The sequence below is a fragment of the Aquarana catesbeiana genome, linkage group LG12 (genome assembly GCF_042186555.1).
Source record: "Aquarana catesbeiana isolate 2022-GZ linkage group LG12, ASM4218655v1, whole genome shotgun sequence".
Taxonomy (NCBI): Eukaryota; Metazoa; Chordata; class Amphibia; order Anura; family Ranidae; genus Aquarana; species Aquarana catesbeiana.
The window spans coordinates 81,100,614-81,120,360 of NC_133335.1; the positions used below are offsets into that span (position 1 = coordinate 81,100,614).

Consider the following 19,747-nt stretch of genomic DNA (forward strand, 5'->3'; position numbering starts at 1 on the left):
CTATAAAAATTCTCTTAAGGTCATCAAAACCTTTTTAAGTGTCTCCAAAACACTATTTATATGACCAGTCAACTTTTATCTCTACTTATGATAGGTTCTATAGCCCACCAGCAATCTCTGTGGATGGAAGCTACACACCTGGCCCCCGGCAAATCAATTTCACTCAATAAGAATAAGATTAACTTACTGTATCAGTTAAAAGTAGCCTTCCATCCTCCGTTAAGGCTCGGTTCACACATCGGCGGCACGACTTGCAGGTCGCCTCAGCGAGGCGACCTGCAAACGACTGCCGGGGCGACTTGCGAGACGACTTCTGCATAGAAGTCTATGCAAGTCGCCCCAAGTCGCCCCCAAAGTAATACAGGAACCTTTTTCTAAGTCGGAGCGACTTGCGTCGCTCCGATTAGAACGGTTCCATAGCACAGAACGGGAGGCGACTTGTCAGGCGACTAGGTCGCCTGACAAGTCGCCCCAGTGTGAACCGAGCCTAAGGGTAGATTCCAATCCCCGGGAAGGGTAGATATCCAATCCCCGGACTGAGCCCCCAGTGCTGATAGCGTTAATGCTGTGTCTAGGGGGGTCCAAGTGCGTTACTTTTTATTTTTTATTTTTACACTGTTCTTTTAAAAAAAAAATACAAAAATGTGTCATTTTTTTTCCTATTACAAGGGATGTAAACACCCCTTGTAATAGAAAAAAAGCATGACAGGACGTCTTAAATATGAGAGCTGGGGTCAAAAAGACCTCAGATCTCATATTTGCACTAGAATGCAATAAAAAATAAAAAAATAAAAGTCCTTTGAAAAAAAAAAAAAAAAAATGTCCCGACCTATGGGCGGAAGTGACATTTTGGCGTAGCTTCCGCCCTGCAATTGTATGGAGCCAAGCGGGGGTCATCTTCCCCTCACTCAGCTCCATGACAAGCTGACAAGCAGGGGAGAGGACGCGATCGCCTCCGCTGCTGCCGCCGGCTCTGAGAAAGGGTGCAAAAACAGGAGAACTTTTGGGGGTAGGGATAAAGAATTTAAGCATTTTCATCTCTATAATAGGAAGTGTCTGAACAGGAAACTTCATGGCAGGATCACCAGGTATTCTTTAATGAAACCTCAGATGTAAAAAAAAAAAAAAATTGAACATGACTTTTGAAATAACATAAACATGTTATTGGGGTTTTAGTAATTTGGTTTACATTGACTTCACCTTATCGCCTTATCCTATCTTAAAGGAAGAAAACAAGAAAAAAAATATTCTAAACCAAGTGGTGTACTAAAATATTTACCAGTGCCCATGAAATGCAGCCTTACCAGTGCCCATGACATGCAGCCTGACCAGTGCCCATGAAATGCAGCCTGGCCAGTGCCCATGAAATGCAGCTTGGCCAGTGCCCATGAAATGCAGCCTTACCAGTGCCAATGAATTGCAGCCTGACCTATGCCAATTAAATTCAGCCTTACCAGTGCCCATGAAATTCAGCCTTACCAGTCCCATGAAATGCAGCCTGACCTGTACCAATGACTCCTGGTCCCTGGTCCTGGTCTGACTCCTCTCCTGGTCTGACATGTAATGATGTCATGTGGGCATGCCTCCGTGCACTGGGCCTGCTCACCTGCTGCAAAGCTTCCTGGGCTTCTTCTACCCAGGCCGGGCCCCCTTCCCTTGCTATATGTTTATCATGCGTGCTGTTGGGGCCCAGCCAGGCCCAAAAAAAGATGGTCGCTGCCACCACAGATCATTCTGACCCCACTGAGTTCCAGCAGGCGGCTGCCCCCCTTCTGACCTCCCTTCTGACCCTTCATGCCCTCGGACCACGGCTGGCCCTGTATGTAACACGGCGGCAACAGGCCTGGTCAATATTCGCTCCATAAGACGCAGAGACATTTTCCCCCATTTTTTTGGGGGAAAAAAGTGCATCTTATAGTGTGAAAAATACAGTAATTTGGGTCAGCACGGTCATCAGATTGCGTACTGTAGAGTGATCTGCTCCACAAAGTACTGCCATACCAATTTTCTGCAAATATTCTCAGCAGGGTGTCAATTGTACATAAAAACACTGATACAGTAGATGCAGGGGACACATAATAGAACATCTAACAAGTAGGGATGGGCTGAATACCCCCATGTTTGGTTCGCAGCAGGACTCCCGAACAGGGGAAATATTTTAATCCGAACAGTAAACCCCATTTAAGTCTATGGGAGCCAAACACGAAAAATCAAAAGTGCCCATTTCGAAGGCTTATATTCAAGTTATTGGCCATAAAATTGGTATGGGGGTCTGGGTACTGGGGACTTGTATCAATAATTTAAAAAAAAAAAAAAAACAATAGTTTTTTTAGGAGCAGTGATTTTAATGATGCTTAAAGTGCAACAATAAAAATGAAAAATTTTAAATATCGTGCCTGGGGGTCCCCTTAATGTGTCTGTAAAGTGGCACATTTGTAGCATATACAAAACATGCTACAGCAGAACTGACATTTCTAAAGAAAAAAAATACTGATTTAAAATGACTCCTGATTACAATTGCCAGCACCCAGCTATTAAAAAATGAAGAAAAAAACGGAGTGCCCCCCCCCCCCCCCCAGTCCATATCAGGCTCTTCGGGACCACCGGAGCATGGCAAGAGGGGGGTGACCCTCTCCTGTCACCGATAAAAGTGATCTCGCTGCGAATCCACCGCAGAGACCACTTTTATCCTAAAGAGAAACACACGCTGTTCCTGAAAATACCAGAGTTATGGCAGCTGGCTGCTGCCATAACAACGGTATTTAGCACCAAAGTACTGACGTATGGGTACAGAGTTTTGCGTGAACTGGTTAAAGGAATTTTTTATTTTAATTTTTTTTAATTTTTTGAAAAAAGAAAAAAAAAATTTCTTTTCTTTCTTCATTTTCAAAAACAAATGAGAGCTGTAAAATACTCACCATGCCTCTTAGCGAATACCAAAATGGGGTCATTTGGGGGGGGTTGTGCTATCTGGACATTTCAGGGCCTCCGTAACTGTGATAGGCAGTGAGGAGTAAAAGTCTCACACATGTCGTGTCCCCATACTCAGGAGAAGCAGCAGAATGTATTTTGGGGTGTAATTCCACATATAACCATGCCATGTTTGAACAATATATCATTTAGTAAATATAAAATATTCCATGGACACAACATTCCTCTCAGCAAATAGCTTGAAGTGTCTACTTTCCAAAATGGGGACATTTGGGGGGGTTTTCTGCCATCTTGACATTTCATGGCCTCCAAAACTGTGAAAGGTAGTGAGGAGTGAAATCACCATTTTACGCCCTTATGCCATGTACACACAAGCGAAATGTCCGACAGAAAAAGTCAGACGGGAGCTTTTCATCGTATATTCCGATCGATAGCCCCATCAGACTTTTTACATCGAAAATTCTGACGGACCTAGAAAGAGAACATGTTCAAAATTTTGTTCAGAACCAATTCCTATCAGGAAAACCGCTCGTCTGTATGCTGTTCCGACATACCAAAAACGACGCATGCTCTGAAGCAAGTACGAGACGGAAGCTATTGGCTACTGGCTATTGAACTTCCGTTTTCTAGTCCTGTTGTACGTGTTGTACGTCACCGCATTCTGGACGGTCAGAATTTGGTGTGACCGTGTGTATGCAAAACCTTCAGAGTTTATTCCGACGGGAAAACCGGTCGTGTGTACAGGGCAATAGAAAGCCTGCAGGCAGTGATTGGTTTTCGGGGTCCTAAGCTCCCAAAAAGTCTCACACATGTGGTATCCCCGTACTCAAGAGAAGCAGAAGAATGTATTTTGGGGTGAAATTCCACATATTCCCATGGCATGTTTGAGCAATATATCATTTAGTGACAACTTTGTTCCAAATAAAAAAAGTTTGTAATTTTCCCGAAACTTGTGGCAAAATATAAAATATTCCATGAACTCAACATGCTTATCAGCAAATAGCTTGGGGTGTCTACTTTCCAAAAAGGGGTCATTTGTGGGGGTTTGAAGTGTCCTGGCATTTTATGCACAACATTAGAGGCTTATGTCACACATCACCCACTCTTCTAACCACTTGAAGACAAAGCACTTTGACACTTTTTGTTTACATTAAAAAATATTTTTTTTGCTAGAAAATTACCCCCAAACATTATATATTTTTTAAAGCAAAGACCCTACAGATTAAAATGATGGGTGTTGCAATTTTTTTTCACACAGTATTTGTTCAGCGATTTTTCAAGCGCAATTTTTTGAAAAAAAAAAACACTTTTTTACATTTTTAATGCAGTAAAACACACTATATTGCCCAAATGTTTGATGAGATAAAAAACATGATCTTATGCCGAGTACATTGGTACCAAACACGACATGCTTTAAAATTGCGCACAAATGTGCAGCTGCGACAAACTACACACATTTTTAAAAGCCTTTAAAATCCTTCACAAGTTACCACTTTAGATTTACAGAGGAGGTATACTGCTAAAATTACTGCCCTCGATCGGACCTTTGCGGTGATACCTCACATGCATGGTGCAATTTCTGTTTACATATGATACCCGACCGACGCTTGCGTTCGCCTTTGTGTGTGAGCACGGGGGGACAGGGGTACTTTTTTTTAATTATTATTTCTTTTTCTTTTTTTTTTTATAATTTTTATTGTCATCTCAGGAAATGTAAATATCCCCTATGATAGCAATAGGTAGTGACAGGTACTCTTTTTTTTTAAAATTGTGGTCTTTTAGACCCTAGATCTCTCCTCTGCCCTCAAAGCATCTGACCACACCAAGATCGGTGTGATAAAAATGCTTTCCCAATTTCCCAATGGCGCTGTTTATATCCGGCGAAACCTAAGTCAAGAAATGCTCGTAGCTTCCGATTTCTTAGGCCATAGAGGTGATTGAAGCCATTCTGGTATCTGATCAGCCCTATGGTCAGCTGGTCCAAATTGGACATTTTGGCCTCTAAATTTACTGGTGCACCAGTGTGACTCCCAGTAAAAAAGAGCACCTGACTGTCAGAGACTGTTTCAAATGCTACCAGGCCTGACTCTGCGAATGCTACAGTTATGTGTTTAGTGTTTTGTAAGTGACAGTGATCAATTGATAGTGCACTTGGGTGGGTTGCGCTAGGCTGGGCTGGGTGGAGGGGCTAAACTCAGGTGCTAGCAGGTATCTGGGCTGATCTCGCTAACTCTGAGTTTTTGGGAACTCTAAACTATTGGGGGTGCTAATATAGTTCTGATCAGAGCAAAGATATTGATCCGTTCAGACAATATACTACTAAGGGAGGTGTATGGTGCGTGCGTGGGAGTTAGCACTACTGTCACTAATCTGATGCTGCCTGGGGCAACGCAGACCCTAACTGATGCTAAAACCTAACTGATATCACCCGCCAGGTGATCCGGGAGTTAAACCCTTTATTAGGTAATATACGGCGGGTGCCCTGATGCTATAAAAAAATAACTAACCAGCGTCACCCGTGACACTAACACGGTGATCACTGGTGACGGGGTGATCAAGGGGTTAAACCTTTATTACCACTTGATGGTCCCATAGCATCAGTTGTAAAGTAGTAGGTTCTTATTTAGGAAATTGTAAATGCTCATAAAATAGCCACAATAAAAAGATTAATTCAATGTGATTCCCATATGGAGTCCCATGTAAAACAGGCACAAAATAAACCAAATAAGTCAAACTAGTTTCCAACTGATAAAAAGCCCACCAGCTAAAGCATGAATGAAGTTGTTCTTGAACTAACACACAAACTAGCACAATATTCTTGTTGTCTTTAAAATAACGTATGGGGATATTATATTATTGGTGTTGGATACAGATTCTCAAACTCAGAAATTCTTAATGTCAAACAGTTCTCATTGTTAAAAATCCCATAGATACTATAAGTGTTTTTTATCCCTAACTGTGTCGCCCCCCCATATGTTTTTTTCCCCACTTCCTGTCCCAATGACACCCTTACAAAGAAAGTGGAAGTGCAATTGTCACTGGGACAGAAAAGCATTGAGAGTAGCAAAAACCTTTTCCTGAAGTCGCAAACTTTCTTTACCCTACTAAAAATGCATTTTTGTATGTAATGTATGTTCATTTATGGTCTTCTGCATTTTTATTTATGACCCCATTGGAGAAGGGAGGGAAACCTCCCTAATAAGGGCAGCAATAAAAATATGACAAAGGTTCTTCATTCTGTGCAAAAAAATAGCTAGAGTAGGCTTTAACTGTAATCAATTAAATAATGTCAATATAAATTATTAAATCATGTTGGTCAAAGTTTCTTAAGTAATTACTGTATTTATTGGCGTATAACACTCGCTTTTTCACCATGAAAATCGGGTGCAAATAGCATGTGCGTGTTATACGCCGATACTTCAATTTTAGCTGCCTCGGAGGGGACAGGGAGGGGGGCGGGACGAGCGCCATCAGATTACATACAGTGAGAATCTCCTGTTTACTCTCTGTAATAGGAATTCCTGTCTCCTGGGCCACCATTGGACCACTGTTCTGTCTATCATAGGACATTCTCACTGTATGTAAGCTGTCAGCGCTCGTCTCGCCCCCCTCACTGTCCCCTCTAGGCTGCAGATGGGCATCGATCAGGCTGAACTGATGGCAATGGTGAGGCTGCTGCACTAATGGCAATGGTGAGGCTGCTGCATTGAAGGCAAGGGTGAGGCTACTTCACTGATGGCAATGGCGAGGCTGCTGCATTGATGTCAATGGTGAGGCTGCTGCATTGATGGCAATGGTGATGCTGCATTGATGTGGAATGATGAGGCTGCATTGATGGCACTTGTGAGGCTGCAGATGAGCATTGATCAGGCTGCATTGATGGCAATGGTGAGGCTGCTGATAGGCACTGACCCTTATTTTGCTTCAAAGTTCCTTATTTAAAATTTAAGTTTTTTTCCTGAAACTTCCCTCTTAAAATTAATGTGCGTGTTATATGCCTGTGCGTGTTATATGCCGATAAATACGGAATGTATTTGCATGGATTTTCATTTATGTATCCAATGCATTAGCTTGGAAGTTCAAATGAACAGTCAACCCTTCAAATAATTAATTCATTTTGATTTCTATAGTTACTAATGTTTTTCTGTTGCTGTGCACACTGAGAAAATCATGCAATAATGCAGGCAACCATCACACAATGGTTTCCCAGTGTAAACTTAGTTCATAAAAGCAATAGTGAACATTTTGAGTATGGGATAGGATTTAGCAGCAGGCCAGGTCTTGGTGCCATTGCAATGGCAGAAGCCTGACATAGTTAAAAGCTCACTTTCACAAACTGAGAGTCTACATCCTGGTTTGTTAATTCAGTTTACCCAACCTGATTTGTTCTGTTTCCTTACAGAGTAAGTTCCAAAAGGAACCCAAGGTTCATTTAAAATGCATCGTTCACAAACTGGTCTAAAGAAAAGAGGCAGAAAGCGAGAAAGCAAAGTAAATGAAAAACATGCTGCAAGGAAGAAGAACTCAGCACTGGACCTAAAATCAGATGGAAAAAGAAGACACGTGAGAAAAATTAGAACAAAAGAAGACAGCAGCAGTAGAAGAGAAAGCTTATCAGAGCAAAGCAGTAATGAGCAAGTGGAAGAAGAAGACAAAATTCCAGAGAGACAGCTAAAAAAGAGAAGTAAAGAAGTAAGAGGAAGGCCAAAGAATTGTAAACATGATGATGAAATTGCAGAGACTGTCAGCATAAATGATAACATGTCTTCCTCAGGGAGCAAGCTGAGCACTTCCGATTTTGACCAACCTTCACCATGCACAGAACACAAGCAGCAGAAGCCCATAGACAAGCAGAAGAAGGGGGAAAAAGCACCTCACGTTAGTGTTAAGACTGCAGGAAAGGTAGAATTATCAAAAACTCCACAAAGTCCAAAAACTGTTGCAATAACCACAACAACACTGGGTGCAGAAGATAAAAAATCTGTGGATATCAACAAATCAGCTAGAGGATGTTCTGAACAGAAAAAGTCAAAAGACAAAGATTTCCAGGATACCACAAAGCAAGAAATAGAATCTATATCCATAACCACAAAACTAGAAAGAGAAAATCCATATGTCACCACAAAATCTGGCAGAGACCATCCATCTACTTTTATAGCAGATGAAACCTCTGCATCCACCACCAGAATAAAAGCTGACGTTACATTAACTTCCAAGCCTGATTCAAAAGTCTCATCCAATACAGAAAATAGGTCATCTAGCTCCGTGTTAAGCATAGAAGCCCCAATATATTTAAAACAAAATCAAAAATTGCCATCTAAAATAAATAAAAGAAAAGAAGATCTGTCTAAACCTAACGCAAAAGAGGAAGCTGTATCAAGAGCCAAATCTAGACAGAAACCATCCCACAGCAAAAGAGTTGAGGAACACAAGCTGCAGGAAAAAGCACAGGTGGAAGCATTACCAAACACAAAACCAAAGATAGAAACTCCAGGGAATAAGCAAGTAAGAATAAAGGTGCCAAATGAGTCAAAAACAAGTGCTAAGGATTTATCCAATAACAAAATAAGTGAATCCTCCCCAAACAGAATAGAGGATGGGATGGGAACTTCATCTGACAACAAGACTAACAGAAATAGTTCATCAATTGTAAAATCTAATGTAGAAAAAGAATCCAAGAAAAATAAGGAAATAGCATCTGCATCAGGAATAAAAAAAACATCTTCATCCACATACAAGACAGAAGTTGTACAGCCAGGCAGCACCAAGTACGTTGAAGTAAAAGAATTAGTCATAGCAGAAGGTGACGACCCAAGAACAAATATGAAAAGAAAAACTTTATCTAAAATGGAAACAAAAGCTGAAAATCCATCAAAAATGAAGAAAGGGGGAATGCAGTCAAACTATAAAGCAGCAGAACAGGAACCACTTAGCACCATGGAAGAAGAGGAAGGATGTTTGAAAAAAAATGAACCCACAATGAAATTAACTAAAGCTACAGCAAAAGATGAAGAACAGCATTCAGTTCTAAATAAGACTGAGCTAGTAACCACATCTAACACTAAAAAAATCTTAAAATCACCATCCACTGCAAAAAGTTCAAAATACATCTTAACATCATCAAAAACTAAAGAAACCAAAGATAAGGAAAACAATATACGTTTGAAACAGCAGAAGATGGAAAGAGAAGTAATAGGGACCCCAAAGAAAAAAAATAATTCTGTAAATACGAGAGAAATATCTAGCCAAAGGACATCGCAACAGAATACAGTTCAAGAGAAAAAAAAGAAGGAAAGCTCTTGTAGTCTTGTAACAGACGATGAGTCAGATAAAGAGAATTCAAAGATTAAGGTGGTGGATGGGGAAACCTTGTCATCATCAGCATCATCTTCATCAGAGAGTAGCTCAGAAGAAGAAGAAGAAGAAGAAGAAGAAGAAGAAGAAGTAAAGCCTAAAGAACAAACAGAGGAAGAGAGTTCAGCTAGTGATGACAGTGAGAGTGAAGAAGGCGGGGAAGGTAGCTCATCTGACTCAAGCAAGTCAGCAGGTGCAACAGAGAAGCGAAGCACTAATCATGCAAATAGTAAAGAACAGGTGGCAGGAAAGAAAAGCAGTGAAGATGAAAGTGATAGTTCAAATGAAACTTCAGATGATGAAACTGCAGACGAAGATGAACACAATCAGTCTGAAATAGAAAATGAAAGGAAAAGTGAACAGGAAAATACTGAACAAGATGAAGAAGAAGACAGTGACAATGTCCTTAGTGGGAAAACTGTTGAAAGAAAGGAGGAAAAGATAATGGAGGAATCTGAAGATGACAATGGAGATGAAGTTGATGCAAGATCAGCAAAAAGTCACAAGAACGGAGCAGATGACACTGAGACAAAGAGCACAGGTAAAAATGCAAAAGGGTGTTCTATTTCAGATCCTGAATTAGAGAAAAAGTCTGAAAATGAAAAAAATGTTGAAGTAAAGGAAGGCCCTTCAGCCAAAAGAAAACCTCTGCCTAGGGGTATAAGATCTAAACTTCTGCATGTCAAGCCTGGCACAACTTCAAAGGATGTAGAGAATATTCCAACACCTAGTGATGGTTTTATGAACCTAATTAAGCATTCCAACCAAATAAGAGCAGAGCCTGAAAAACCCTTATGTGTTAAGCCAGGAAAGAGTTTGAAGAAAAAAGATCAGAGATCATCTTCCTGCTTAAAGGTTAAAAGAGACATTGAGCAGACAATAGAGCTAGCTACAAGACCACATTGTAGTTTCAGTGCACAGACTCAAATAATTGCAAACCTCAGAAAGAGACAAAAGGAAGTCAGAGAGAAACTAAGAGTTAAAGAGAAGGAAAATCAACAAGTCGCCTTAGATAATGCAAAAACAGAAGAGAGCTGTTCGGATGATGACCATATGATGAAAGGGCAACAGTCCATTAATTCAGCCACTCTTAGTATTGTTGATTCCAAAAACAGAACGCTGATAAATGTTCAAGGAAAGGCAAGAGGGGGAGAATATAAAATAGGGCAACTGCTAACTACAGCAGCAAACAAAAAGTATCAAGATAACCAAGGTGCTTCTAACACTCAAGAAATGGAAGAAAAGGATATTGATAGTCAGAATATGCCAAAATGTCTTCCTGGAGTTACTAAAAATGGAAAAACAGCCTGTTCAATTTCAGCCTTTCGTAGGGTAACTGGATGGCTGAAGAGAGTTCCACCTAAAAAATCCAACTTGAAGGAACGTTTAGCTAGTGTTGCACGAGCCATTGGGATCACAGACTGGCTGTTCAGGACATTCGGAAGGAAAAAAAAGCGTAGACAATGTGAACTTAAAAGGAGAACAGCCATGAGGTTACTAAGCACATCAAAGCTCATGAATCAATTCAGCCAGACCTCAGTAAGAAAGTGCAGCATTGAAAAAACTTCTGAAGAAAATGTAGATGCATGTACATTGAAAAGTGCTAATAAGAAGTACAGTAAGTCAGAGAAACATATTGACACATCAGCATCAAGTCTTAAGAAATTTTGTGAGAACCCAGAAGCTGAAGAATCCACTGTTACTGCCGACGCAAAATATGCTATAGTTTTTCCAAGAATCCATCATCTTGCAAAGACAATAAAGATTTCTCCTGCTGTCCAAAGGTGTATGCCCAACACTGGACAGAGAGTAACTGTGTCTGTACAGCCTGCTTCATCAACCAGAATCTCAGAGAGGTTAATGAAAGACACAAAGAAAGGCATTCAAAATCAGACTGATACCATACAACGATATCGACCCTTACAGCTAGTGGAATCAAGATCCAGTATAGGACAAGACTTACAAGCTAATGAAGAGTCACAGAGTTCAGTCACATTTTCAAAGCCCAAACTAAGCAAGGAAAATGAAGAACGTTCAGTTCAAAGCACTCCAGTAGATGGAACAACACTGACTGACTCTCAGGTGGGATCATCAGTTGTAGACTCAACCCAGGATATTCAAGCAGGGGAGGAGGAGGAAGAGCAAAGTCCTTCTTATGAATCAACAACTCATGTTCACTGGGCCCAAAATGTACCTGGAAGAAGTGATCCCACAGGCTGGTTAAGTTCAGAAACTCTCCTGCCACGCCTTACAGTAGAAAATCTTAGCAAATGGACGATCTACCAAGATACTCCTCCTACCAAACCTGCACAACCTATACAACCCCAAAAGGATAGATGGGAGGCCGAGGATTATACAGAAGATATGTTGCAAATGGCCATGAACAAGAAGCAGGTACTGTATTTATTTTTGCATATGAATGGATGACTGCAAACTAACAGTTAAAATGTTTTTAAGTTTTTTTCTTAATAAATTAAAGGCAAAGACAAAGATCATGTGATTGACTATATATGGCCATGTGGCCATATTAGGTCAATGATGTCATGGGAATTCCACTTTTCTTTGTTACATGTGTGATTCGAAGAATGCTGCAGCCATGGATAAGTGGGGGCTGATTTGGTTGGAGTGACTGCTTTCTCGGTTCAGTCTGAACCTAAGTGCTCATCCCCACTAAGAGGTTTGCAGTGCAAGTACCTGCAGATGAATCCTTTGAATATGTAGAGTTCACACCAAGCAGCCCAAAAATTTGGCTTTGTGCAATGGTCACCAGTCTGTTGGCATCCAAAGGGCTCAAATCAACGCTTTATGAACTTGGTATAGAGCTGGTTTAAGCTTGAAGTGTCGCCATTAAGATGAGTTTGTATGTTGCTGTTTTTAATACGAAAATAAAGGAGCTATTTTTGCTCCACAAAAAAAACATTTTATTGAGTTTTCAGAATAATAGCTACATAGTTACATAGTTAGTCAGGTTGAAAAAAGACACAAGTCCATCTAGTTCAACCATAAAAATAAATAAATAATATCATACAATCCCATATACACATTCCTTTACCCACAGTTGATCCAGAGGAAGGTGAAAAATCCCAGCAAAGCATGATCCAATTTGCTACAGCAGGGGAAAAAATTCCTTCCTGATCCCCTGAGAGGCAATCGGATTTTCCCTGGTTCAACTTTACCTATACATGTCAGCACCCAATTATATTACGTACATTTAGGAAAGAATCCAGGACTTTGTTAAAGCAATCTACTAGGCTGGCCAGAACCACAGCTCTTACTGTGAAGAAACCTTTCCGTATTTGGAGATGAAATTTCTTTTCCTCTAGGCCTAAAGAGTACCCCCTTGATCTCTGTGTTGACCGTAAAGTGAATAACTCAACACCAAGTTCACTGTATGGACCCCTTATATATTTTTACATGTTGATCATATCCCCCCTTAATCTTCTCCTCTCAAGCGAGAATAAATTCAGTGAACAGTAGCAAAGGGTGTGCAAGCAGATCAAACAGAAAGGGGCACAAGGAGTACCCAATATTGGTACTAAAAGAGCTATATTTTACATGGAATGTATGCTTCACACACGCAAACACTACCCTAGCTCTTCCCACCTTTTTTTCTTCTGTGTGAGGTAGCTAATTTGCCACCATTGCTCCTGTTTGCAAAAGATGCACAGTTCAATCAAGATCTCTGTGGCTAAAATCTTAATTTGCAGAACATCAATGTATAAACCACTTGTTGTGCAAGCCTTGGACCTATAAATCCTCCAACCCCGAAGACAATGCCACTTCATCACGAACGGAAACTCCCACTTCTCAAAAGGGGGGGGGGTGTCTGTTGGTTAGAGATCTGGTGTCCAGGGGCGCTCCAAGCTAGAGCTCAACTCTCTGCATCCGCCTTACTTCATGTTGTCCAACCTACTTGTGTCGCCGCTACAGTTAGCAGACCTGCATTCTGCCTTTGAAGACCTTTTGAACCAAGGAGTTATAGCATTGTACCATTGGAGGAAAGGTTTAGGGGTTTTTATGCTAGGCTTTTCATTGTACCAAAACCAAAGAGAAGTTGTGCCCCATTTTGACTTGAAGGCGTTAAATGTATTTATTCAAGTTTAAATGTTCAGCATTGAATCCACCAAGATTCTCATGGCCTCCTTCCTTTAGCCAGCCTCAGTAAGCATTAAGTAAGCATATTTGCATGTCCCCATCTGTCCAGCACCATTATGTTTTGCTGTGAGCACACAAAAATACCAGTTTGCAACCATACCATTTGGCCTACCATCTGCACATTGAGTTTTCACCAAGATTCTGGCCCATGTGCCAGCCTTGCTATGGTTCTAAGGGTGATTCCATTGTGGGAGACCTCAACAATCTGATGAGATAACAATCAGTTAAAACTCTGCCCATCCATATGATGCAGACAATCCAGACCCTTAAAAGGTTTGTCTGGATTCTTAAAGTGGTGTTCCGGCCAAAATTATGCTTTTTAAATAAAAATACCCATATAATACACAAGCTTAATGTATTCTAGTAAAGTTAGTCTGTAAACTAAGGTCTGTTTTGTTCGTTTATAGCAGTAGTTTGTTATTTTATAAACTTACAGCAGGCCGTGGCCATCTTAAGTGTGGGCATCTGAAGCCAGACTGTATTTCTTCCTGGATCTCATCCTTGCAGATCTCGCACATGCTCAGTGCAGCACAAGCAGTGTAATAGGTTTCAGGTCAGGTTTCCATAGCAACGGCAGTGTCAGAGAAAGTTGCCGCCCCTTCCCAGAAGGCATTGCAAACAGGAAATGATGCGATGAGCCATGGCTAGGGAGGAGGAAATGAAAAATGAATACAGAAGATATACAGTAGGTGCTGAGAAAAAAAAAATTAAAAATATCCAATTTGTTTGCAGTGCACAGTTTAGTGAGGGATGCTGAAGAGTTGTAAAAGTGGGTGGAACTCCACTTTAACCTTCAGAAACCAGTGCTGAAATATTTATCACTCTGAATATCTGGGTCTAGTTCTAGACAAAGCTCAAGTCAGAGTTTTTCTTTAACAAAAAAAAAAATGTCTGACTCTCAGCTCCCAGTCTCAAATTCTACAGTCAAGGAGCTGTCCTACTTTGCAATTCTGCATGAGTGTTCTGGGCTTGATGGTTTCGTTTGCTCAGTTCCACTTCAGACCCCGACAACACAACATTCTGTCTGCATGGGACAAGAAGGTGAAATCTTTGAACAAATCCATATGCCTGAACCCGAAGACCAAGTTGTCTCTCACCTGCTGACTCAGAAATTCAGCTCTGGAGCTGGAAAATTTCTTCCTCCCACTCTCTTGGAAGAACAATACTACAAATACCAGCCCCCTAACATTGTTAAAACCCGTAAGCAGCACAGTTTATTACATATGCAAAATGAGCTTGGCACTTTGGATGCTTCCACTCCAGTGTGCATTCACTACTGTTGTGTAGTGAGCCTTGACTCCGTGCAGTATAGGCAGTCACTTCCAGCTCCTCCCTTACTTCAGATCTGGTCCTGACATCAATAGTGAGGCGAAAGCGCTCACCGCTGATCAGAGAAGGTACATAGAATGAAAATAGAGGTCACTAGGCTGAAATTTAAAACAGCAAAAAAGTCAGATGCTGTTTTATGAGATTTCTCATAAAACAGCATCAGAGGCTGATACAGCAATTTTATATGTAACAGTTATGCCCCATACACACGGTCGGACTTTGTTCGGACATTCCGACAACAAAATCTTAGGATTTTTTCCGACGGATGTTGGCTCAAACTTGTCTTGCATACACATGGTCACACAAAGTTGTCGGAAAATCCGATCGTTCTAAACACGGTGACGTAAAACACGTACGTCGGGACTATAAACGGGGCAGTGGCCAATAGCTTTCATCTCTTTATTTATTCTGAGCATGCGTGGCACTTTGTCCGTCGGATTTGTGTACACACGATCGGAATTTCCGACAACGGATTTTGTTGTCGAAAAAATTTTATATCCTGCTCTCAAACTTTGTGTGTCGGAAAATCCGATGGAAAATGTGTGATGGAGCCTACACAGGGTCGGAATTTCCGACAACAAGGTCCTATCACACATTTTCCATCGGAAAATCCGACCGTGTACACAGGGCATTAGTCTGTTGGTGATGGGTGAGATTTCTGTTAAAGGGGTTGTAGAGCTATAAATTTTTTCACCTTAATGCATTCTATGCATTAAGGTGAAAAAACTTTTGATAATACCCAGCTCCCCCGTTTTACTTACCTGACACCTCGAAACTCGGCCGCTCGCTCCCGACCTCCATTCCGCCGCTCAGCCTGGTCGCTGATTGGCTATAGTGGATGGATTGAAAGCAGCGCAGCCATTGGCTCGCGCTGCTGTCAATCACATCCAATGATGCGGCGTGCCGGGGGCGGGGCCGAGTGATACAGCGAGCGGCTATAGCCGCCGGCTGTATCACGGGAGCGTGCCCGCAATAACTAACCACCATGCGAGGGAGCTCGCATTAAGGTGGTTAGTTATTGCGGGGAGGAGCTGAGACAGCCGCCAAGGGACCCCAGAAGAGCAGGTTCGGGGCCACTCTGTGCAGAACGAGCTGCACAGTGAAGGTAAGTATGACATGTTTGTTATTTTTTTTTTTTTTAAATTTACCTTTACAACCCCTTTAAATTAAGGACAAAGTTCCATGTCATATGCATCAAGCAACTGTTGCTTTTCAGAGGGGTGACAAGTTCTGTTAAGGCCTCTTCTAATGGCAGTTTAAGGTATAAGGTCCTGCAGGAAGCTCATTAAGCCCCCCCCACACACACACACACACAGTTTTATTTTGATTGTTTTGAGAGCTTGGTAGTTTTTTGTTTGCTGTGTGGCCCGACCCCTAAGTTGGACTGCTTTTGGATGTCTCAGATTAATTTCATCCTGTGTCCCTTAATGAAGCATAAATATAAAAGAATTTTTGGACTATAGTAAAACCCACTTTTTTTTTAAGTTCATTAAGGGACAGAAGCATTCTGGAAGTGGGAGGGGTTACATCTGGCTGGCCATGCCTTTTTTTGTCCAAAGCCTCTTGTAGGGTTGGTATAACCCAATTGTATTAAGCTAACTGAATTTTCTATACGTTAATGTATTTTAAAAAATTAATTTTATAGGAGATCTAAAAATCCTATATTTTGTTTTACAGTTTTGCACTTTAAGTTTAACAATTTCAATACAGAGAACTAATGCACCTTCCTGCCCAGACCAATTTTCAGCTTTCAGCGCTCTCATATTTTGAATGACAATTGTGCGGTCATGAGACATTGTGCCCAAATTTTTATCATTTTTTTCCCACAAATAGAGCTTTCTTTTGGTGGTATTTGATCACCTCTGTGGTTTTTATTTTTCTACGCTACAAATAAAAAAAAAGAACGAAAAAAAGTTTTTCTTTATTTCTGTTACAAAACTTTGTAAATAAGTACATCTCCTTCACTGATGGGCACTGATGAGGCTGCACTGATGGGCACTGATGAGGCAGTGCTGATTGGCACTGATGAGGTGGCACTAATATACAGCACTGATGGGCATTGATAGTGCTACTGATGGGCACTCATAGGCGGCACTGATGGGCACTGACAGGTGGCAAAGATAGTCACTCATAGGTGGCACTGATGGGAACTCATAGGTGGCACTGATAGGTGGCACTGGAGGGCACATATAGACAGCACTGATGGGCAATGGTGGGCACTGATAGGCAGCACTGATCAGAGGCGCTGGCAGGCATCACTGATGGGCAAAGAGTGCCAAGCCTAATGGGCAAAGAGTGCCATCCCTGGTGGGCTCTAGTGGGCTTACCTGGTGGTCATGGGTGGGGGTGGGCATCCTTGCTGGCCATGGGAGGGCATCCCTGGTGGCCATGGGTGGGCATCCCTGGTGGTCCTGGTTGGGCATCCTCGGGGAGGCTGCACTGATAATCAATCAATGCAGACCCCCCCTGTTAGGAGAGCAGCCCCCGTCAAAGGCTCTTTACCTAGATCAGAGATGCGGTGTTTCGGACTGTGCCAGGGCTGGGCACAGCCCTTCCTTCTCTGAGCTGGCCGCTCAGCTGTCAGCTAATTGCCTCTCCTATCTCTCCACAGTGACTCACCTGTTGATGATATCCTGCTCATCAGCCCTGCCTACTTAAGCCGTCCAGTCCAGATGATCTCTGCCTTCGCCTTGGTCACATCTCTAGAAATGCTCTCCTATGTTCCTGTTAAAGACTTGCTTGGCTGACACTCCTTCTGGCTCCAGATCCTGTTTGCTGTTCTACTACACTGTCTCGTATTCCACTTAAGAAGTTGACCTCTTCTAAGGAACTGGCTTCCATTTTTGCTTGGGAGATCTTTCGCTTACATGGGCTACCCAAAGTGATTGTCTCCGACAGGCAGGGGTAATCAGTTTGTGTCCCGGTTCTGGCAAGCCTTGCACAGTTGGGAATTCAGCTTGCTTTCTCCTCTGCGCATCACCTGCAGTCTAACGGGGCCGCAGAATGAGCCAATCACTCCTTGGAGCAATTCCTACGTTGCCGTATTTCTGACCATCATAACAACTGGTCAGACCTCTTACCGTGGGCGGAGTTCACTCACAATAGTGGCTTGAATTCTGCTTCCCAATTGTCCCCGTTTATGGCAAACTATGGTTTCCAACCTTCCATGTTGCCTAACTCATTTGTTCCGCAGAGTATTCATGCATTAGAGGAGCATCTCAGTGGTCTTTGTTCCACTTGGGCACAAGTCCAGGAGGGTTTGCGACATGCTAATGATAGGTACAGACTCCATGCTGACCGCAGACGCCTGCCTGCACCTTCCTACCAGGTTGGGGACAGGGTCTGGCTGTCATCTCGCAACCTCCAACATGGTGTTCCCTCTCTGAAGTTCGCACCTCGGTTTATGGGGCCTTTCCGTATTCTTTGTAGGATTAACTCAGTGGCTTACGCATTAGACCTTCCTTCTAATATGCGTATCTCAAATGGATTTTATGTCTCCTTATTAAAACCTTTGGTCTGCAACCACTTTACCACCTCAGTGCCCCGTCCTCACTCTGTACAGGTTGAGAACCATGAGGAGTATGAAGTACAGTCCATTGTTGACTCTCGTAGGTTTCGTGGGCGCATACAGTACCTGGTGCATTGGAAAGGGTATGGTCCGGAGGAACGCACTTGGGTCTCATCCTCGGATGTATATGCCCCTGTCCTCTTCCGTGATTTCCATAGACGTTTTCCCCTCAAGCCTGGTGGTCCTACGAGGGGGAGGGGTCATTAAGGAGGCGGTACTGTCAGGGCTGGGCTCAGTCCTTCCTTTTCTGAGCTGGCCGCTCAGCTGTTGGCTAATTGCCAGCTTCTATCTCTCCACAGTGACTCACCTGTTGATGATATCCTGCTCGTCAGACCTGCCTACTTAAGCCATCCAGTCCAGATGATCTCTGCCTTCACCTTGGTCACAGCTCTTCTGTGTTCCTGTTAAAGACTTGCTTTGCTGACGTTCCTTCTGGCTCCAGATCCTGCTTCCTGTTCTACGCTGTTCTCTGGCTCTCTGACGTTTTGGCTTGTCTGACTATCCGTTCCAGTTCCTGAACTTTGGCTATGTTTTGACTACGTTTACCGTTTACCTTTTTTTAATTATTATTAAACAAGTGATTTGTACTTCTGTCTCAGTCTGATTCATGGTTTCCCGCAGACTGACACACCACACCACCGATCCCCACGCGCCTTATCCTGCTGGACGTCATATGACACCCAGTCAGGATAACTAAACCACTTCCAGGCTGTCATTCTGCTATAGGCCGGACGGGAAGTAGTTAAACTCCACCCATTACATAATTACAGGAAGGCTTTGTCTAAAAGGGACCTAACACCCACTTACAAAATTCCCAATTACCACACTATTTTGGGACAGAGCCAGATGGTGGCAGACTAGATAACTGCATCTGCTTACAGGCTGCTTTCATTAAAGAATCAAACAGGTCCTGTAAACATGAAGGAAGCCTAAAGCTCTTCCAGTTGGCTTACAAGTAGAAGGCAAAATATTATTAATCAATATTTGATACTTATCTAACCAAAAACATGTAAGAAAAAAGTTAAGCACAAAACTAGAGATAGCTCCCTTTGTCTAAAACCAGTGAAGACAACCACTTGGTTAGCCTGTGATGTTAAATAGACACTGTCACTTTTACCCATTCTGGGCAGGTCTGTAAAAAAGCTCTCGACCTGAACCTCTCACCTCTCCACCTGAACCTCTCACCTCTCCAGTGATCCCCAATGTTCCATCCTAAACCTCAGTGCATAATACCCCTATGTGTGAGCATGCAAACATGCAAAAACAGTTTTGCTCAGTACAACCAGAAGGCAATCATTGGTGGTTAGTGGCAAAGTGCACAGTTGCAGTGGGTGTCAAGTGCATGGTTGTAGTTGTGGTCATCAACAAAGTGCATGGTTGTAGTGGTGGTCCTCAACAAAGTGCATGGTT

The 19,747-nt window shown here is 42.3% G+C and overlaps 1 protein-coding gene across 1 annotated transcript in view; it reads left to right on the forward strand.

Moving 5' to 3' along the window:
• The first annotated feature begins 7,310 nt into the window (after nucleotides 1-7,310).
• LOC141113351 (uncharacterized) overlaps nucleotides 7,311-19,747 on the forward strand; it is a 111,577-nt gene continuing 99,140 nt past the window's right edge. Inside the window, exon 1 of the mRNA XM_073606412.1 lies at nucleotides 7,311-11,679. Coding sequence (XP_073462513.1) covers nucleotides 7,369-11,679 — 4,311 coding nt within the window. The 5' untranslated portion in view covers nucleotides 7,311-7,368. The remainder of the gene's footprint in view (nucleotides 11,680-19,747) is intronic.